We start from the raw sequence: 23,499 nt of genomic DNA on the forward strand, positions 1-23,499 counted from the left end.
CTTCACTCATGAGTTTTAAGAAGTATACTCAAGTGCGTCTAGAGAAATCATCAATGAAAGTTAAGAAATACTTGTAGCCAGAGAATGAAACAACTGGAAGTGGACCACATAAATCACTATGCACAAGTTGTAAATGGGCTGAGGCGTGCCAAGAGGCACGTTTTTCAAAACTATTCTAATGATGTTTTCCGAGTACACATCCGAAATAAACACCATCTCTGCAAGATACCATAGGAAGACCTGTCACCATATTTTCTTTACATAGAGTTTGAAGAGAGCAATAGTTTAAGTGACCAAATCACTCATGCCAATGTTTGCTCACTTCATCATTATGAGAAACAAATACCGAGGGAAGAGTTGATGACCCACAGTTGTTAAACTTATACAACCTTGTAGAATCATCAGCAATGCCAGTAGCTAAAATCTATCTAGGATCTCTTAGGTCCTTAATTACAACATCGTGAGGTGAAAATTCAACGGTCTTACCTTCCCCTGAATTAGTTATCTGATATACAGATAGAAGGTTGCAAGATAAGGTTGGAACACATAATACATCATTAAATTGACCATTGTCTAGATGAATAGTTCCTGTCCCTATAACACTAAGAGATCTATCATCACCAACATATATATTTTTGGTGTTACAATCATTTAAAGAAGAAAACATGGCTTTGTTTTTGGCCATGTGACAAAAAGCTCTAAAATCAATGAGCCACTCATGAGAATAAGAAGAAGAAAAAGATACATTTAGTGCATAACCAAACCGAGATGTTTGACAACCACATGCAGAAAGTGTTATTCCTGAAGATGAAGTTGAAGTTGAAGAGTGTTCCAAATGGATGTTATGCTTCTTCATCGCTGCTTCCAATGCTTCCATCTTCTTAAAGCATTTGGATTCTAAATGGCCATCTCGATTACAAAAGTTGCAATGTCTATCAATCTTCTTCCATTTGTTTTTATTTGCCTTATCATTTTGTTGAATTGATTTTTCATTTTGAGACTGAAAGTGCTTAGGATCCTTGGTTGGTTTAGGACCATTCTTTTTAGGATGTTACTTCTTAGGATTCTTTGAACTTGGTTGCTACTGGGCGACTAAGGCTTTCTTAGAAGAGTTTCCAAGATTAAAAAGACCAAGATGTAAGAGTTTTTCTTGTTCTCTTATTAAAGAATCACAAATGGCATCAAAAAAGGGGGACTTGTAGTCTTGTCCTTGAGAAATAAAGGCTTCTTTAGTAAAATGGAAGGTGAAAACAAACACAAAGTAGGTTGGTCCCAACTTAGTAAGAATGGAATAAATAAGTCTACCATATTCTTTCTTAACCTTAACACCTTCCAAGAGAAGTCTAAGGGTCTTGAACTTGGACAAAAAATCTTCAATGGAAGAAAAATTATTGGGGTCCAACGTAAGCAACTCATTTTCGAGTTGATGGGCTCTAATTTCATTTTTAATTCCAAAAACTTTATTGAGTTGTTTCATTGCTTCATAAGGAGTATCAAGTTCTGCGATATGGAATCTAAGGTCTGGAGAAATAGACATCCCTATCAACCCACATACTTGATCTTGCCTATTTTCCCATTTGGCTTGATTATCTTCATCTTTAGGTTTAGACTCCTGGCCTGAGGCTATTCTATAAAGACCTCTACTTCTAAATAAATCCTTCATGTAGGACACCCATTGAAAGTAGTTGGTGCTATCAAGAATAACTTGGCATGGACTTTCCATTTTAACAGAAACTGAAGTTGTAGATGCTGAAACTAAGTACTCCAATGGAAAGATCTCAAAAAATTAGGCCGATTAAAAAAACACGGCTCTGAAAACGGCTTCCAGATGAAGAAGTTATGGCTTTTTGAAGAAAAGTTGTTGAAGATGTCGACGAAGTGCATGAATGTGCAGAAGTGAATGATAATGTTATCTTTAAAAAAAAAAAATCCCCCCCCTCCAAACTTAATCTAATTAACTCACTTAAATATATATATATATGTGTGTGTGACCTACTTTTATAAATAAGTGAAAGTCACTTGTACAATGGTACTTTATGAGCTACCCACTAAATCGTAACTTAAATAAAAGATAAAGAGACTTTAGAATTATAAATGACTCACTTTTTATAATGGGTGAGAACACTTCTACATAAAGTAACTTTAAAACATAAGTTACATGTGCTTCTTGAAAAAGTAACTCAACAAAAAAAAGGACTTGAACCCAAGACCTCTATTCTCATAAAGTAACTTTGGACCAAGTGAGCTAGTTTAAAAGGTTAGTAATTTTTGAAAAAGAGGAAAGGGTTTTTTTTTAGTCACTAAAGCTTTGGAGTGCGTGTTTACTTGAAAAAACTATTTTTGCCTACAAAACAAAAAAACACACAACCCAACACGAACATGCAAGAAAAAAACAAAACCTTATGGCTTGAAGGTAACTTTCGTCGAAAACTAAATATTTTACTCAATGTTTCTGATTTTCCGATATCACACTAAGGCGCGACGGAAAAGAGCATACGCATGAGAAAAATCCTTCCTTTCTATTTCTGATTTGCCCAGATCAGACAGAGTCGCGGGGCAAAGAGCATACGCAGAAATGAAAGGTATAAATCTGGTAATAAAAAAGAGAGAGCTAAATAAACTGAAATTAATAGAGAGATGAATAACTAAAACTGCAAATAAAGACTGTATACCTCCAGATCTTAAAAATGACGTAGCTACGGCTACCGGAAACCTTTTCGCATGAAACGAAAGGGGTTCCTCACTGGAACAAATGCTCCTAATGCAATACAGCAGTCCTCTCGGCCTGAAAGCAATCAGAAATAGTAGATCTAGGAAACGATAGCCAGATGCAGTTGTATCGGCTTCGGATTTGGATCACCAACAGATGCGGCCCTCAAATAACTCTAATACCATGTAGGAATTTACAGGGTAAGTTCCTCAAATAGAACACCAAAGGACACCACTCACAAATAGATCACAGATCAATACACCAATATTCTTGACATGGTTAAAACCCTCAAAGAGGGAAACAATCCACAGCTTGAGCCAACGCGGCCACTTCAGGCAATTTATTAATAAAAGAAAGAAAATTTACATAAGCTTCTCTCATGAACAGTCACCTTACAAATGACCCTCCATGCTCTTTAAATAGAGATCATGGACCAATCAAGTGTTAAGCCACGAATCAAGTGTCAGTAATACAGAGGAGAGAATGAACCATCAGATCACTTCATGTCTAGAACATATCGTGACCGTCGGATTGTAAGTTACAAAAGTACATAGTAAAGAAACACACGTTACCTAACTCTACACTAAACCAAGTTATACTTAACTATTTCCTATGTGTCGGAATATCCTAACAGGGAGCACGTGTGTTGCTATCAATGCCAAAGAGGAATATTCTTGGAATTTGGCTACCATTGATGACAACCCAAGCAGCAGCCAGAAGAAGCTCTGCTGATGGAGTAGCCTTCTATCTCGGTAATTATCTCGTATCATGGTTGAGCAAGAAGCAGTCTGTTGAAGAAAAGTGTAACTAGGTTTGGTAGTTGTAAATGTAACTTTAATCTTTGTATTTGTCAAGAAAAAGAAATATTATTTTTGTGAATTATTCGAATGAGTTTCTTGCTCATTCCATAGGTCTAGAGAAGTCAAAGAATCAAAGTCATGTTAAAGAGCTCTTCTTGAGCATGAATATGGGTCAACCTAGTGTCAAGTAGCCCTCCAAGAAAAGCACCATCCTCCAAAGAAGAAGACTGCTAGCAAACAATGAAGAAATAGTCATATAATTGTCAAGTCAACTCATAAAAGGTGACACACAAATTCAGTAGTCATGTCAGCTTATGGAGACTAACTACTATATATAGGCATGGAAAGTATCTGCATTACAGGTAGACAGAACTTGGATGTCTCTAAAGTTTTCGGTGATGATTACAGTGAGTAATCACAGTGTTAAGTTATGGTATGTTCTATGCTTATAACAATTTACTTCTTTTTCTTATTATATTCCACAGATTAGCAATCACATGTACATAAAGTAAAGTGCAGATAGAACATTAAACGATTGACAAAAAACAAGCCAAGACAAGAGACACAAGGTGTGGCGGCTAGCCAGGGACAAACCCCACAATGTGTGGGAAAACCCTTTGATCAAATCTTCTTTTATCGTCAATAATTCAGCAGAGAGAAATAGTACAATAAATCTGATTCATATCAGCAGTAGCAAACCCTAGATCAACAGCATCAGCATTAGCGGCTTCATTATCAAACTAGGGCAGACGATATCTCACAAACCGACCGTCGGATTGACTTCATTCCACCACCAAAAGTTGCGGCTTCCAGAGGAGGTTCAGATGAACCTACAGCGCAGTTCAGATGAGGAGATCTTCTAGGCCACGCAGGTCAATCTTTACTTCTGCAGTTGCAGCTTCAGTTTCAGCAGTTTCCGGCTTCAAAATAGGGCAATCGATATCTTGCAAACCGTTTGTCGGATTGACTTCATTCCACCACCAAAAGTTGCGACTTTCAGAAGAGGTTCAGATGAACCTACAACACAGTTCCAAAGAGGAGATCTTCTAGGCCATGCAAGTCAATCTTTACTTCTGCAGTTGCAGCTTCAGGTTCAACAGTTTCCGGCTTCACATGTGTGAAAGAGAGACCCATTTCTATGTAGTAGAGAAGAGACTCGTTTCTGCGCAGTAGAGAGAGAGATGTGATGAGATGAGTGAGTGCAAATGAGGAAAAGTCCTCTTATATTTATACACAACGTTGGTGTTTGAATAGATGCCACTATTGGGCTTCTGAGCCTACATGAGTTGTAGGTCGGCTTGATAATAATTCCATAATCAAAATAAATTCATATCTCCATGAATACTTATCGGAATCGGATGATCTTCATATCAATCCTACACTTCTCGACGAGAGGAATCTAATAAAAATATTACCAGCCATGAATAAGATGACCCACATGAAGTTTTGCCCTGGTTGCCAATTTTAACACTCCCTCTCAACCAGGGAGAACTTCATCTGCAATCTGTCTATTGGTCGTTACTATTCATCCATCAAATGCACTGCCCTGTACATCCTGACCCTTGCCCTGCTCTGCTCTATTCTGCCTGTTTTGCTTTGTCTTGTTCTGCCCTGTACTGATCGATACTATTTTGCTCTGTTCTGCTCTGCTCTTGCATTGTTTTGTTCTGCTCTGCTTTTGTCCAAATTATGAAGAAGAAGAAATGATCGAGGATGTATCATACTGACTCAAAGTTAGTTTCAGAGTATGTACCACTAGTCCCAGACCAGTCTCAACCAACCCTAAGTCAGCGTCATAGTGAGTACAACTCCACTGGTCCTAGACCAGTATCATCCTCCACTAACTCAAAGTCAGTCTCAGAGTGCGTACCACTGGTCCCAAACCAGTCTCAGCCGACCCGAAGTCAGCTTCATAGTAAGTACCACTCCTTCCACTAGTCCCAGACCAGTATCGCAGTCTCAGAGAGTGTACCACTGGTTCCAGACCAGTCTCAACCGACCCGAAGTCAGTGTCATAGCATGTACCACTCTCACTGGTCCCAGACCAGTACTGCACTAACACGAAGTCAGTCTCGAAGTATGTACCACTGGTCCCAGACTAGTCTCAACCGACCCGAAGTCAGCATCATAGTATGGTACAACTCCTACCACTGGTCCTAGACTAGTATCGCAGTCTCAGAGAGTGTACCACTGGTCCCAGACCAGTCTCAACCGACCCGAAGTCAATGTCATAGTATGTACCACTCTCACTGGTCCCAAACCAGTACTGCACTGACACAAAGTCAGTCTCGGAGTATGTACCACTGGTCCCATAACAGTCTCAACCGACCCGAAGTCAGTGTCATAGTATGGTACAACTCCTACCACTGGTCCCAGACCAGTATCATTGATCCCAGATCAATGGAGGTCATCCTAGCGTAGGGAGTACGGTAGATACAACGATGCGTCCATCGGTACTACTATGGTCCCTAACTTCATTTCCCTGCTCATTGATCAGATGAGAGGTACTTCCCATGAGTCCCAGACTGCATGGGTAGGATGCCTCGACAGGAGAACTAATCAATCCTGTCCTCACAGGAGAACACATCAATCCTGCTACAATCGCCATGGAGAACACATCAATCCAAGCCTCACAGGAAAACACATCAATCCTGCTACTATCGCCATGGAGAACACATCAATCTAGGCGTCACAGGAGAACTAATCATCCTGCTACACAGGAGAGCGAATCATCCTGTTCCACAAGAGAGCGAATCATCTTGTCCACAAGAGAGCGAATCATCTTGTTCCAGTGCGCACCACCAGGGGAGGGTGAGTCACCCTGTGGTCGTATGTTGCTCCAGTAATAACCGCAAGCCCTCAGAGCTCCTAGAGCTCAATGTATGCAACATGCAGGACCCTTGTACAAGGGTTTCTTGACGACTCCAAGTTGTTTGGGAAAATCACAGATTAGATCTTTCCTCGGGGCTTTGACAAGGTGTATCGACCTGTACATCATCTTAATGCGATGGAGCATCCTTGCTCATCGACTTACCATATCCCAGATGATGTCTATCTGCTGGAGCAATCAACGAATACGGGATTCCTCAATAATCGAATCCCACCTCTGGTTGTTACAAAGAATCACAGTGGTATCCAATGTAAATCCAAACAGCTCACTGAAGAGCCTTCGCAACCAAACTACCTCACACGAGGTCATGCTAGCAGCAATATATTCTGCTTCGGCGGTGCTCAAAGCCACCGACTTCTGCTTCCTGCTCATCTAGGATATCAAAGCAGATCCCAAGGTGAAACAGCACACAGAAGTGCTGTTACGGTCCACCACACTGCATGCCCAATCAGCATTAGTATATCCAAGTAGTCTCACATCTTCAGCAGTGTGTCTTAACCCATTGTGCCACGAATATATCTTAGAAGATTCTTGGCATCAATCCAGTGAAGCTCAACCAAATATGAGCTCACAATGCTAACTACAAAACATATGTTCGGATGGAGGTTCACCAAGAAGAACATCAATGCGAATGAGTTTATGAAACTCAGAGGCATTTCCCAAATCTGGTCCAACATCACTACCATATAACTTCTAAAAGTTAAGATCCTCGGGGTAGTCACAAGCTTGCAATCCATCATACCGAGTCTTTCTAATATCATTACCACATATTTTCCTTGAGATAGGAAAATTTCCCCCTGCTTCTGCCACACTTCAAGTCCTTGGTCCTTCATTTCAAATTCAGAAGCCAACTCCCTCTTACATTTGTGAACGAGAGGGTTTGCACCTGTTAGAAAGAGGTCATCCACATATAGCACCAGTATGAGAGGCTTGTCATCTTCAACCTTAAAGTAAAGGTTAGGATCGGTTTCACTCCTAGTGAATCCCAGCTTCATCAAGTAGCTATCGATCCTCTCATAACATGCTTGAGGTGCTTGCTTCAGCCCATAGAGAGCCTTCTTCAACCTGCATACATGATATTTTCAATCAAATCCTCCGGGTTGCTCCACGTAGACCTCTTCTTTGATCGAGCCGTGTAAGAACGCAGTCTTGACATCCATCTGATGTAGGTTCCATCCTTGTGAAGCGACAAGGGCTATGATCGAGCAGATGGTCGTATATCTGGCAACAGGTGCAAATATCACATCATAATCTATACCTTCCTTCTCGGAGAAACCATGAGCAACAAAACGATCCTTATACTTTTTCGTACTTCCATTTGCTGCATGCTTTATCTTGTTAAGCCATTTGGAAGTAACAAATGTCTTGTCCTGGGGTCTGGGAACTACTTCCCAGACATCATTCTTCATGATAGACTCATATTCTTTAGTCATAGCATCCTTCCATACTTAATGCTTGACGACATCTAAGAATGATGAAGGCTCATTTTATATGATCGTGCTCATGATGGTCAGGTATCCCTGATACCTATTAGGTTTCTTACTTTGACGGAAGGTTCCTCAGGGTGCAGCATGTCCTTCAGCATCATCAAGTATCCCCCTAAGCCATGAAGGCCTCTTCCTAGAAGAGGAAGTCTCCTGTGGATGAGGATCAATCGGATCCATGGGTTCTTCTACATCAAGCATTGATTCATCATCTTTTTCTTTCAGTTCCCTAGTGTTGGCTTCTTGAGAGCTCCTCAAAGTCGAAAGATTGTTCACCTTGCTAAGAGCCATATCTTCGTCAAAGGTGACATCATGACTAATTACGACTTCCCTTTGACCGACTACATAGATTCTATAGCCTTTAGTATTTTCACCATAGCCCACGAAAATTCCCTTCTTTCCAGATGCACCCAATTTATTTCTTTTCTCTTTCGGCACATGAAAATATACATGGCTTCCAAAAATTCTAAAATGAGAAACATCAGGTTTCTTACCAGTGAACTTTTCTTCAGGAGTCTTGGAACCCAATGCTTGATGAGGGCATCGAATTTTGTACATATACGGCAGTGTTTGTAGTTTCAGCCCATAGAAACTTCGAAAGTCTTTGATCATGTAGCATGGCCCGGACAACTTCCACAATCGTGCGGTTCTTCCTTCCCGCCACACCATTCTGCTCAGGAGTATGTGGTGTAGCAGTCTCCCTCTTAATGCCAGCCTCATATATGCCTGAGTGAACTAACTGTAATATATCATAGGTCTTGCTTTGGTTTGAGGGGAATAGTCCCCTTTTGAGCTTTCCTTCGGCACATCCCGGACATATACCTTCTTTCTCTACTTGGAATTCGGGCATCCTTGTTACCATCTGTCTTACATCAGGTAGAGCTTTGTAATGAAGGTGGGCAAACCTCCGATGCCAAAGTTCGGACTGAAGAGTTGTGTCACAAGACATGACACCTAGCGGACTTCCATCGACCTGATATAACACTAAACCCAAGAGTAAAGAAATCTTTAACATTATTTTTCCATATACATACCTTGCCATTGCTGAAGGTTACCTTATAGCCTTTGTCTTCCATTGCCGAGATGGACACTAGGTTCTTTTTGAGGTCAGGTGCATTTAATACATCCTGGACTTTCTAGCCTTCTTGAATGGTTGTCCTCTTCCTTGATTCCCAGCTCTCCTCTTACCTTTGCTATTGAATTTGTCATTCCTTTGATTGCCATCAGAGGAATTTTGATCATCGTCCCAGTGTGAGTCCTTTCTATCAGGGCACTCCCTTACATAGTGACCTGCTTCATTGCAGATGAAACATCATCCTTTTCTTCCACCCTTAGATCTAGCCTTTCCTTTTGATTTAGACCCAGAATTATTTCTTCTCTTAACATGAGAAGAAAAAGCAACAGGAGGACCTTTAGGCATGGGCATTTCTTGCTCTTCTTCCCTTGTTTCTTCTTGAATGCATCTAGCCATTAATTCCTCGAAACCAGGAATTACATTATAGTTCAGAAGAGTAGTCCTGAACACGTACCATTCGGATGGTAATCCTCCAAGAGTCGTGAGTGCCATTTCCCAATGTATCGTAGATTTCCTTGGAGGTGTCCAGTTCAGAGATGTAGGCCACCAAGTGCTTGTCGATAGTCCCGGATGATCTTCTATTTTGACTTCTTCGGTTTTCCATTTGTTCCATGCAGCGGCGGATGCACTTGATGGAGGCTCAACAATATTGCCTCTTACATCGTCCAGCACTCCTGGGTCTTCTAGGGTTAGATCGATAGACATCTTCCATGCGTGATAGTCATCTTTCTCACGGAGCTTGTCTTTGGCAGGAAAGAGTGTTGAGGACCCCATAGTTCTTTTAGGATAGCCTTGCCAATATTCTCTTCGGTGATTGCTCTTGCTCTTGCTCGGGCTTTGTCTTCACCTCAGCTCTGATACCATGTTAAGTTATAGTATGTTTTATGCTTATAACAGTTTACTTCTTTTTCTTATTATATTCCACAGATTAGCAATCACATGTACATAAAGTAAAGTGCAGATAGAACATTAAACGATCGATAGAAAACAAGCCAAGACAAGAGACACAAGATGTGGCGGCTAGCCAGGGACAAACCCCACAATGTGTGGGGAAACCCTTTGATCAAATCTTCTTTTATCGTCAATAATTCAGCAGAGAGAAATAGTACAATAAATATGATTCATATCAGCAGTAGCAAACCCTAGATCAGCAGCATCAGCATTAGCGGCTTCATTATCAAACTAGGGCATACGATATCTCACAAACCGACCGTCGGATTGACTTCATTCCACCACCAAAAGTTGCGACTTCCAAAGGAGGTTCAGATGAACCTACAGCGCAGTTCAGATGAGGTCTTCTAGGCCACGTAGGTCAATCTTTACTTCTACAGTTGTAGCTTCAGTTTCAGCAGTTTCTGGCTTCAAACTAGGGCAGTCGATATCTTGCAAACCGTTCGTCGGATTGACTTCATTCCACCACCAAAAGTTGCGGCTTTCAAAGGAGGTTCAGATGAACCTACAACGCAGTTCCAAAGAGGAGATCTTCTAGGCCACGCAAGTCAATCTTTACTTCTGCAGTTGCAGTGTCAGGTTCAACAGTTTTCGGCTTCACATGTGTGAGAGAGAGACCCATTTCTGCGCAGTAGAGAAGAGACTCATTTCTGCGCAGTAGAGAGAGAGAGATGTGATGAGATGAGTGAGTGCAAATGAGGAAAAGTCCTCTTATATTTATACACAACGTTGGTGTTTGAATAGATGCCACTGTTGGGCTTCTGAGCCTACATGAGTTGTACGTCGGCTTGATAATAATTCCATAATCAAAATAAATTCATATCTCCATGAATAATTATCGGAATCGGATGATCTTTATATCAATCCTACACCTCTCGACGAGAGGAATCTAATAAAAATATTATCAGCCATGAATAAGATGACCCACATGAAGTTTTGCCCTAGTTGCCAATTTTAACACACAATCTAAAGAATCTCGCATTAGTCTATGACTTCGGGGAAGGCACTCTCGATGATAACCACAATGAATACCCTCACATTCCTCTCAGAAATCTCGATCGAGTTAGAAGTTACAAGAATCTCGGAGGAAGACTTTATTATGGAATCTCGGTTGAGGAAACGGTTTATGGTTCTCGGATGCAGATTATAATAGTACACACTCTCAGCATAAATATCATAGTAGTGTATGCACAACATGACAAAGACGAGGATAATCTCTAAACACAGTCACATACTCGGTGAAGTTCTCTATGTTGTCATAGTCATGGTAACAAGAATGATCACAGTCTCAACATAAAGGAAGGATCTCAATGTACATCAAGGTGTCATCATAGGCATGAAGGATTAACATGAGGACTTCGATGCAACAGTCACATGTATATATCTATATACATGTCTCATCATAGAAACCTCATCTACATAATGATGATCTCAGTAATCAGTAAAGAACTAAGTAAAGATAGAGATATGGTGCAGCAGTCTTGCTCTCATGAATATCTCAGTGATGTTGCAGCAGTAATGGATGTCTCAGTGGTGCAATGATGACGATGATCTCAGCAGTATGAAGAAGAGGATTGGTGGCTTGGTCTTTGGAGTGGCTCGATTAGTCAGGGGTCATGGTCTTGGTGTTTGTCAATTGGAATCTCTATAAGAAGAATTTTATGCGGGTTTTCCTCTCCAAGAGGGAGAGATTTTGACCCTGGCAAAATGCCAACTTATTGTGTTCTTGTCTCTTTGTTATGGTAGCTATATAATGAATAAAAGAAGACACACTAATAAGCTAAGCATTAATAGTTATCATGTAAAGAAGAACCTCATTAACCTCGTGCCCTAGATTCTTCAACACAGTCCTCAATCTCCTTGTCCACCACAAAAGCAGAATATATAGCAGCAACAACATGTTGTACTCAGGTTCTCGGATGAAGCAAACTCTGCAGGATCTCCAAGTGAAGTTTGATGGGTCCATTTTGATATTCTGTGACAACACCAGTGCCATAAGTCTCTCCAAAAACCCTGTCATGCATTCAAAAACAAAACACATTCCTATTAATTACCACTTTCTTCGAGAACAAGTTGCAGAGAAGAATATCAAGGTACCCTACATTGGGATAACGGAGAAAATAGTTGACATCTTCACCAAACCTCTACCTTGAGAGACCTTTGAGTATCTTTGAAAAAGCTCGAGATTCTACCTGGTTCACAATGATATGTATTCCATCAAGCCAAGCAGATAGGAGGAGAAAGGCATGTTGCACGAAAAGAGAGGAAGTTATTTTGTCAAGGGGAGTCACCCTTTGCTATTGATGTGAAAGGGGGAGAGAAATCAGGAGAGGAAGATCAAAGGCATTAAGTCAGAGGGAGCAACAATCGCAGGGGGAGCACGTGTGTTGCCATCAATGCCAAAGGGGGAGATTGTTGGAATTTTGTTGTCATTGATGTCAACCCAAGCAGCAGCCAGAAGAAGCCCCACCTTTAATAAAGAAAATGGCATGGAAGATCAATGTTTTTGGGTTCTAGACCATCTTCTTTTCATTCTCCTCGTCATTCCAATTCCAATGGTAGGTGGCATGCCACATAACTCCTCACGGTTGAGGAGATATGTCCAGTCAAAGTTGGAGCCCCAATGCATGGTTAAAGTGACCCAATAAGAGATGTTAAGGACAGCTCGGTGATTGGTTTATTATGGCATATATTTTCAAGAAATTTCACTTAAACTAGGATTACTTATTGAGGAAATTAATTAATTTCTTGGAGGCTAAGTCGGCTTCAAAAGGGGCTTTAAGTTTTGGCTCAAAATATTTATTTTGAAAATTTAAATTCAATTTTTTTATAAGGCCGACTCCATGACAATTAGGCCAGGCCAACCCCTCTAGAAGCCTCCACGACTTCTATAAAATTATAAATTCATGGCTCGTCTGCCCTCCAAAGTAACATTTTTAACACACATATTTTGCATATATTCTCTGTGGTTTATGCGGCCTTGTGTAGTCATGCCCAGCTTAAGGAGAAGGTCGAGCTTGGAGAGGGTTTTTGGGTTTAATCTTTTTTCCTTGGTTTAAGGTTCTCACTAAGACTTGAGGAGATTTTCTGTGCACTAATTCAGCCCTCTCTAAGGCCATGTTCTGAGATAAAGGCGCAACTCGGAGGTAACTTTTCTGAGGTAAGTCTGAGCCTATCTGAGGAACTTTTCTTCGGTTTCTCAGGCCTTGTCTGAGGGGTAATCTCAGACCCCCTGTGGAAATGTTCTGAGGCCTACTCGGCCCTCTTTTGGGAGACTCTTGCAGCCTTCAAAGTGTAGACCTGTGGAACCATTCTGAGGGACATCTCTCACAAATTTTGAGGGCTAATTCGGATCACCACTGAGGCCTAATTTCTGAGCCTTTTCTGACTGAACTCGCTGGCACAACAGTCATCTATTAGGGCAGTATCGTTTATCTTCTTCACTGTTTTCTGAGGTAGTCTTCGCTGGTATTTTGAGCTCTAATCCAAAATCTGACTAAAGCAGTGTTCACTAGATTCTGAAGCAATCTTCGCTGGATTATCTTTTGAAGTTTTCAGCCCTCTGTGGTAGGTCAAATTTGAGCCTTAATCAGTGATTCAGTGGGCTATTTTGCAGGCAACTTTGTGCATTTTGTTCAGGTTTGTCTTGCAGACTCTGGGGCTCATTACATACTACTCCAGGACTTATTACTGGCACCTCTCAGGTCTGTCAAAAACGTGTTTTCCTGAAGTTAATTCGGACCCCTCTATAGAAGATTTCTAAGACTTTGTTTAACTCGTTTTAAGGGCATTCCCTTGCACCATTCACTGAATTTCTAGGCTTGATTTCTATAGAGACCTGTGATCTACTTATGCCAGCATGAGGCCATCATCTGAGGCTCAGCCCTAAGACTGTATTACAATCTAAGCATTGAATGTTGATCTTTGAAGTTTGGACAGAAGCAGATCAAAAGTCATCTACACATCAAATCTGAAGGCAGAATCTGAGGTAAGGGTTTCATTGAGTTGGCTCTTTGTTGGACCAGTATGGAGTAAGACCTCTTGGAGGCAAATCTCAATCATTTTTTACTATTCAACAGCCCTAATCTTGGTTTCTCTGAAGCCTATCTGTGATTCAATTTTTGAGGTGTAGTTAGGGCAGCCTAAGCCCTATTTCTCTGACACTATTTGAAGAAATTAGCAACAAGATTAAGGATCTATTTTTGTGCCAAATCTGAAGGGTCCGAACAAAAGAAGGGCATACAGAAGTCTATCAAATTATGACGAGTTTTGAAGAACTATATGGTAGTATTATCTGAAGAAGACTCACATTGACCATAGTTGAAGAATTCAAGCATTTCAAAGCAGATCTCTCAGAAATATACCTGACAGAAATCTGAAGTTAATCAGTGATATCTTCTGGGCATTAGATTTGGCTAGCTTCAGTGGCAGAGTAAGAAGATCACCGTAAGGAAGCAGTATATTAAGCGTTGTGCAATCTTCAGTAGACTTGAGATCACTCAAGGGCATCTTCAGGCAAAACAATGGCACACTTTACATCAGCAGACTTGAGGTATGAAACATGCTACGTGATTTGTTCAGATTAAGTTGATTGAAAGGCATTATCAAGTCTACAAGGGGCAGCTCTGTAGTTAGGCAGTTGACATAGTTTGGGTCATCATTGTACATCTGAAGTATACACCAACAGTAAAGGGGTTTATTGAATACCTTTGTAAGTGGGTCATTGTCTCTGGTATGGGAGACCACAATTCGTGTCTCCATTTTATTTTCAGGGTGGTTGGGTGCTGCAAGGCAGGAGAGTGAAGTCTCCCTCAAGTTGTAGCCTGAAAATACTTCAGGGTGGCAGGGTGGTGTTGGGCAAGTTGGAGCTTGCAGGGTGTTGGAGCATCCTTTCAGTTGGAGCTAATAAAACTAAGGCATTGGAGAACCCTTTCAGTTGGAGTTGATAAAACTAGGGCGTTGGAGCGTCTTTCCAGTGGGAAACTAGGGTGTAGGAGCATTTTTCTCAGGAATTGGAGCTCCCTAATAAATTGAATGCTTTTCTAGAATACTAGGAAGTTGGAGCTGAGAAACATTGTACTCATACATTATATTATAAAAGTGTTCAGTGATTTTTCTCCAGGAAGGGTTTCCAACTAAAAAAAAAATTCTTGTGTACTGCTCTTGAGATGTGTTGATGATTTCTGTTTGATTTGATGTTAATGCTCTGAAATTTAATAATTAACTAATTGCAAGTGAAACATTGGTTCACCCCCTTTTCAGTGTTTCCAACAAGTGGTATTAGAGCCAAAGGTCTTGAGTTCGAAACACACTCGGGTCACGCTGGGGGGGAGATTGTTGGATGAATGAAAGTCAGTGCTCCTTGTGTATTTCGCAACATGTGCCTAACAGCCACTTGAGGATCCGTTGACTCTGGCGATACATCTGTTTACCAACACCTGCGGTTTTTGGTGTAACAGCAATTGTATTTCCAACACAAACTTGGGGTCAATCCTTCGATCCTTGAACACGTTATAACCTCCCTCACTATTTGGTTAAGGGAGTGTTTGGGGAAAATGATTTCACTCTCCCTGGAGACCATTGCAGGTCTGAAAACACTTATGCAAGAATTTTTGTTGAGGTGTATCTGATGTTCTACCAAAGGAAACTCTTCTAGATTTGCAAGTTGTTATCTAGAATCAAAAGCTAGACTATGAGCAAGTGGCCTTCAGGTACAAAGCTTGCTTTGACACTATCATCTAGTTATTGCTTATCCTAAGTAGGTTCCTAAGGATGTCCCCTCAAAGCCTTCAATTAAAAAGTGTAAAAAGGATTGTAATTTCACCATCAGCACTATTGGGGTAAAGCATCATCATATCATCACTGAGCATGAAAAGGTGCAAGAAGCCCTCCTACCCAATGTTTTAAAACTCCGACTCCGACACCGACTCAGCAGAGGGTCGACTTCAACTCCGACTCCGACTCGGTATCAACTCGGCCGGCTCGATTTCAATGACTCGGTCGTTGTAAAAAATACATTAAATATTTAATTTTTTTATTAAAAAACATAATTTTAAAGATTTTCATTCATGTTTACAAACACACAACATTAGAATATAGATAGAAGGCAACATATGATCAAAGCAGGCTCATGTATATATCCATTATATCAAAATGGCACCCAGTGCACTGTCCAATACATACATGATGATGATATAGAGAATCGAGATCAAAACAAAAACACATAACAAATGATGCAAGATATTCTGATTATTAGAACACAGAAAATTCAATCCAAAAATTTGCACAGTAAGGATGAAATTTCATTTTTTTATTAAGCAGTGTCAGTCTGTTCATCCACACCAAAAACCGCAGCTTTATTAACTTATCCTTAATCTCCATGCTCTATTTTGGATGTCCGGTTAATCCTTGGATTCTGTTTTGGAGGAAAACGAGGATGCATAGAGAAAAACATTTCTGTGCATGGGACATAAACTGTGCCTATTGCATGATGCATCAAAGGAGTGGATGTCACATTATTCTGTAAAACTTAGGCATTGCTGATGATATTTCATGGATCAGAACAACTATTGTAGAAGGTGTGGTGACAAGAAGGAGAAAATGAACAAATTATTGGATTTATAATTATATTAATTTCTACTTCATCAAACGGAGAGATTCTTCTGTTACTGTAATTATGTTTGTCTCTAAATTTCCTTTAGGCTTAAAATTGACACCTTTGTGTCAATACTTTTCAAAAGAGATGTGAAAGGTCGTGGTCTTTGTGAGGTCAGTAGGATTTGGTGATGTGCCATATGCAGCTAGTCAACTGACACTTCTGCAGCAAATATTGGAACCAACACTTCTGCCAGCAAATATTGATGTCCGAGTTGTGTTTTAGAAACTATACATTTTGCAAGGTGAAACTCAGTTTTCTATGGGATTCAATTTCCGATTCTGCAGGCTCCTAGTCTATCATTTGTGATTCAAATTTCAAATAGCCAATAATCAGAAAGTTTGTTTGCATGTTAAAATGTCACAGTGAATTCAATTTTCGAAAGAACATTGAATCTTTTGATTGATGATACTTAATTTATTCCAGGCAATTCATCCGGATTCCATAGCTTGGGCCTCTTTTTCTAACTCGGCCGGGTTAATGCTGGCTCGGCCGAGCCAGCCGGGTTAATACCGAGCCAGCTGAGTTGGCTTGGTATTAACCCAGCCGGCCGAACTGAATCCAAGGCCGAGTCAATATTTTTTGGCCTGGCTCGGACCAACTCGGCCGAGTCGGTTCCGAGCCGGCCGGTTTTGAAAACAGTGCTCCTACCTCAAACCCCTAAGGAACATTTCTCAACTTGAGTAGGTCGAGATGGTTTGGCCTCAGTTATTAAAGAGACTCCAGAGAGTGATGTCCAACTTCCCTTGGCAAGCCCTCCACAAGAGTTCAACAAGCTGCCTAGTTCTCCTTCTCAGGGGGAATAGAAGGGAAATTTGACAAAAGAAAAGAAAAGAAAGGTGGCCTTCTTATTGATGCTCCAATTTTGGAGGATAATCCCATTTGTACATTAGTGCTTTTCAGTAGCATAAGAAGAGTATTGAGCCTTCAAGAATATCCTCTCTGCTAAGAAGAAAAACACTGAATGAGCCAAGACTTTCTCCCAGTGTTGGATTCAGATAAAATCGAAGAATTGAGATTGGACAAGACCTTTTGTTGTAAGCTTCATCACCCAACAGGTATAGTTGAGGTGTCTTGTGGCTCCTTTTTGAAAGGAAAGGTGGATTTGTCATTGTTAAAAGAAAAATAGTAAAATGGTAATCATTTCTATTTATCCCCTATTTATAGTAGTATGTACTCCTTATGTGTTAAAGTCGGCTCAGTCGTTCAAGCAGCCTAGATTTGTTCAGGTTGGCTGCTGTATGATATGCAAGACCCAGACTTACCATACAATAAATGCATGATGGAGGCCTACATTAAAAATTGTTCAGTTCCCATAAAGCAGGTCATGCTTTATTAAAAAAAAAAAAATTCCTCGTAAGAAGTTGAAATGTCTTCGCCTTAATAAAGCTGTCTTGCAAATACTAAAGATGCATTTTGTTGTTTTCTTCTATAAATTAATTTCTCTGCAAGGACGTAAATAGAATACAGATACTGCCCAAACCCATTATGATAATGATAATATAACAACTACATAATCATAAAATGAAGTCAAGATACTAGAGTGCCCTAGATGGCAAAGTTCATTCACTTTTCTGAATTCTAATCTTTATGATTGCTTACTTCAACCACAGATGGTTAATGATAATACAAATTGTAGAAGTCCAAAACGAATGAATTATTCAATATTGGAGAAAGGAATATGAAGTTACCTGTTGTCGCATTTCCTCAATGGAAATTAAACCTAATTTTCCACGATCTCGACAAGCTTGCCTAAGTTCCGGTTCAGAAAGGGACTCAACACCCTCAATTTGAATCATCCTATCATCATTCTTAATCCTAACCATTGCATCAAGCAATCAACATTTATCAATGTCAGTAACATTCAATAAAATTAATACACTATAATACAACAAAGTACCCAGGAAAAGCACAGTATACAAAGAAGAACCTATGAAAACGAAAACCGCAACATAAAAAGAAACAACCTATGGACCAGATAATACATGTCACATTTTCCCACCTAACCCTCTGTAAAGGGGACAGAATTTGTAGGCAAATGAATGAAAAGGTAAATTGATTCCCCACCACTTGACTGACACAACTATCAAGACATTAGGATATTACTCCAATCGCATGCCAATTTGCTGCAAGTTCTAGCCATCCAAGAACAAACCAGCAAAGACAACAATGTGGAGGTCCAATGACAAAGTGACTTTCCACACCAACACTACACATATTGCATAACAATGACAATAAAATGTAAGAATAACACAATGCGAGGTTGAAGTCAAGGAGTAACTGATTTGATTCCGGTATGCAAATTAGAGGACAAACTCAACAGATTGTACTGATTAAGTTATCACAAAGGAAACATGAACAGAAATTAAATGAATAATCACTGAAACATATACAAAGCAAGTTAGAGCAGAAGATGTTTGTGTTGTTGTGTAAATGTTTTGTCAATGCTCAGTGAAAGAGATGAAATAGTTAAGAGAATCACTAACAATCTGCGAGCTCACTCTATGCTTCACATCATTACCCCTCATGATGTCTGAGGATCAGTTGGCATGTTCCAGTTACATATTCCAAGTTTATCCCAAAGACAGAGTTGTTACCGAGTATGGTAATGATTCTGAGCACTTCGCTATAAAAGGCAGCAACATATCGGTGTTCCAGATGGTCAATTAATGTTATCCAGGGACACATTATGGAAGCACAGACTTTTCCTAGCTTTACCCATGTGGTTCTTCAAGAACTGACCACCGTTCAGTGGTGGGCGCTGTGATGTTCAGAGAAGAGTGTCTAGTCCAAAGTGACTAGTTCACGTCCCTGCATATTGATGTCATGTTTCAGTTGATTCAGCATTATGATTATAATTTTATGGTTCAGTGGCTAGAAGGGGGCATATCACATTGTCCCCTTCTATGATTTGATTGTAATTATTTTTTTATGGTTCCAGGCCTTATGAGGTGTCACTGCCATGTTTGATGTGGATATAGGCATCATGTGTGAGCATCCCCCAGTGTATCTGAGATGTATGTGGACTTTATTTACTTGGTTAGCATTGGCACTATGGTTTTTAGAGGGTGATCTCCTTCTTGTTAAATTATGGTATGTTCTATGCTTAGAGCAATTTACTTATTTTTCTTTTTATTAGCCACAGATTAGCAATCACATATACATTAAATAAAGTGCAGATAAAACATTAAATGATCAACCAAAAACAAGCCAAGACAAGAGACACAAGATGTGGCAGCTAGCCAGGGACAAACCCCAATTTGGGGAAACCTTTTGATCAAATCTTCTTTTATCTTCAATAGTTCAGCAGAGAAATAGTACAAAATCTGAATTCTGTAATTTTATATCAGCAACAGCAAACCCTAGATCAGCAAAGTCAAACTTGGTCAAACTAGCTGAAATTGACCTCTAAAATACTTGGTCAATTTCTGGTCAACTTGTCCTCGAACAGCCTGAAGAAACAGCCCTAAAACAGTCCCAAAAGTTCAGTCAAAGTGCAGATTTCTGAAGTCAATTGCAGCCCTAAACTAGGGCAGTCAATACCGGTCAAACCAAAGGTCAGATCACCTCGATTTTTGTGCCAAAAATTGCGGCCTGCCTAGGAGAGGCAACCACACCCAATCCGCACTTCTTGGAAGGTCAATGCTGGTCAACGCTGGTCAAAGATGACTTGCTGTCATTTTTCTGTGTCCTTTTTGCCCTAGGACGTCTTCCTTTCAGCCACACGTGTGAGAGAGAGAGACTCTTTTCTACGCAGGGGAGAGAAAGAGAGATGTGTGTGTGAGTGAAGTGTCCAAATGAGGAGAATGCTCCTTGTATTTATATGCAAAACGTTGAGATTCAATAGACATGACTGTTGGGCTTCTGAGCCTACATAAGTTGTTGGCCGACCTTGACAATTTGTCCATAATCAGAATAAATTCATATCTTCATAAATACTTATTGGAATCGGATGATCTTTAGATCAATCCTACACCTCTCAACGAGAGGAATCTAGGAAAAATATCAGCAGCCATAAATAAGGTGACCCACATGGAGTTTGGCCCTAGTTGCCAATTTTAACACTTGCGCACACATGTTGATAGCTATGTCAAAAGGTTCACCATACTCGAACCTTGGGGTTCAAAATTTGACGAACCTCTAAAACTTTTTGAAAATCATTCAAGTTCACCGCACCCAAACGAATTCGAGCCTAAACATGAATTTTAAGATCAATTCAAACGAATTTTTAAGAGATTCAAGGTAAAATCATTTAGGGTTTTTCATATTTTCGAGGTAAAAATTGGGCCACACAATCTTCTTGTCGCACCGCAAATTGTGTTCATCCTATCATGCTCTAGATCAAACCCAACTCCACTAGTAAGCTTCTTATTTCATGTGCGCTCTATCATGAGATATCAGTGTCAGCATGCCTTTGCTAGAAGCCTTGAGCTAGTGTTACAACATTGCGTGCCATTGTGCCCTGTCTAGCAGTTAGCTTGAGCTCAATTGAAAGTGAAACCCTTGACTGTCGACTGTAGTCTGTGTTGTGATTCCATTGTGCCCTCACTCGGGCTTGAAACCTTGATGCTCGCACACTTGGTAAAAGCCTCTAACTTCGAGCATTGCCTGCCCTGCTATTTCCTCAAATTTGCTAAATTGTATTATTTTAATATATATACACATATACATACATATATATAGACACACATATACATACATATACATATACACAGACATATACGTCTATATGTATATGTATATGTATGTATGTATATGTGTGTCTATATATATAACTGAACCTTATGGTGAACCGCATATGAACTTCACCAAAAAACTTGAATTTGAATCAAGCTTAAGCGTTGTCGAACTCAAATTCAAACCCAAACAATGTGACATAGGTTGATGGTGATTGGGTTGATTTAATTATTAATTTCACATAGCATTAATGGATGGAGGCCTTTTACATTAGCGCACTAGCTATTGATGTAATTTTCACTAGTACTTTAGTTTATTATATGGTTGAAAAGTGATGATTAGATGGAGCGACACCCTCTTGCACACATGTGGAGGCATTTATATGTACTTTATTATTATTCTATTGCTTGAGGGAAAGGCCTTCCCCTCTCAATGACATGTCGCTTCATTGACAATAGATTTGGGCACATGTACACATGTTACGTTGACTCCCTCTCTTTGGCATGGCCACCAGCATATGTTTGGCAAATTATTTGACTTGAAGACCATACTATCCACCCATTTATGGAAGTCAACTAGTTGTTGGAAGCCTGGAGGTTATTTTGGGCATCGATCTATACTTGGCATTCTTTCTCATTTTTTAGAGATAATTTAAATTCATGGGGGTTGTTTCCACACTGAATCATGTTTTGGAGGATCACATGTGCCATTAGAAAAGGGATTTTGCACATTTTCTCATGGATCAACCTCCTTAGAGAAGGAAAAGGGGGAACATTGGAGCTCTTTCTCACATAAATTGGACTCGTCTAGATGGAGATTTGTACATATGGCATTGTCACTCTTATTATGTAATTTCTTTGACCTGTCCTTGAAGTTAGCTAGATAAATATTACTTGTTTAAGCCCTCAAAGAATAGATCTTGGGTTTTAGGGATGGATATTATCATTTTATTGGAGGAGGTTTTGATCTCTTCATCCATAGAAGATGAGCTCCTCCTATTGTAATGGTTGTTGAAGAGTTGCATATTAGAGTTCTTGTTACATGTGTCTTGTGTATTTCACTGAAGCTCCTAGATGGTCTCATTTGGTAATGTGTCATTGCGGATAAGGAAGCTTTCTACATCTAAATGTTATTTATGCTAGTGGTCTCTTCATCATTGATGGTTATAAGGCACATAATCCTAGTAACGTTATTCCTCTTCCCTAGTAATGCTTTATGCATGTCACTTATTTTTAGCATGTTTGTCTTAGGGCAACCTCATTATGAGAGTTAGGCTTTTGAAAATAAATGTTATGAGTGAGCTGTAACACTTTCTTTATTATCAATTTGCCTTTATCTTCTACTTGGTTATCAATGAGAGATTTAGACTTGTAGTTAAGTGATGTGAAGTCACCCAATGAAAAGACCCTCTGTATATAGGTACTCATCATCTGTTATTCGTTCCTTCTTGTTGAATTCTATAGATGTGGAAGGTCTTCTAGCTTGGTGTCTTAGCTAGGAAGATCTTGTTTTGCCTCTTTAAGAGCTTGTATGCGACATGTAAAGTACACATGAAGGGTTGCATGCGACATGGAAGGCATGCATTAGGGTTGCATGCAACACGCAAGGTATGAATGAAGGTTGCATGAGACATGAGACATGCATGAGGGTTGCATGAGATATGCATGAGACATGCATGACATATATAACTTCTTTCTTATATTTAGGAAAATAAGGCCTAAGAAAAGTAAGTTACTTAATTTAAGTGACTTATCTTTAGTAACTCGATGATTTAATCTCAGCTGTCGATCTAGGCCTTAATGAAGTTATAAATTGAGTTTAAGGGAAGAGGCTAAGATACAGAATCATTGTTGAGTACTTGAGCGAGTCATTTGCTGAGTGAGAAGGCTCAACTTGACCAAGGAGATTCAGGAGGACATTGAGAAGATTTCGGGAGTAAATCTAGAGCTCGAATTTCTCAGGCAACAAGGGGTTTTCTCAAGCCGAATTTCTGAAAAACAAACCGAGTTACAGGTCTTCTTATCAGATATAATTCCCTGTGTATTTCTCTATGGATCTGATCAATATTTTCTGAGTTAATAAAATTTTCAGAAGGGTTTTGGAGATAAATTTTTCTTTTGTACCTGTCATTGATTTCTCACTTATTTCTGCTGCAAATTTACCTATTAATTATCAGTGTATTTGTTTTTCAGCAGTTCTGAAATTTATTAGGTGAAATATTTTTCTAGGTATTGTTAAATTGCTTAGTGAAATTAAA

General features: G+C 39.8%; 1 protein-coding gene across 1 annotated transcript in view; it reads right to left on the reverse strand.

Annotated features, from left to right (window-relative positions):
* LOC149262457 (uncharacterized) overlaps positions 1-23,499 on the reverse strand; it is a 233,857-nt gene that overhangs the window by 145,117 nt on the left and 65,241 nt on the right. Inside the window, exon 7 of the mRNA XM_089424677.1 lies at positions 18,257-18,383. Coding sequence (XP_089280803.1) covers positions 18,257-18,383 — 127 coding nt within the window. The remainder of the gene's footprint in view (positions 1-18,256; positions 18,384-23,499) is intronic.

The sequence above is a fragment of the Pinus tabuliformis genome, chromosome 6 (assembly GCF_031772625.1).
Source record: "Pinus tabuliformis cultivar Carrire ecotype Pingquan chromosome 6, CPIR1, whole genome shotgun sequence".
In the NCBI taxonomy this organism is placed as follows: domain Eukaryota; kingdom Viridiplantae; phylum Streptophyta; class Pinopsida; order Pinales; family Pinaceae; genus Pinus; species Pinus tabuliformis.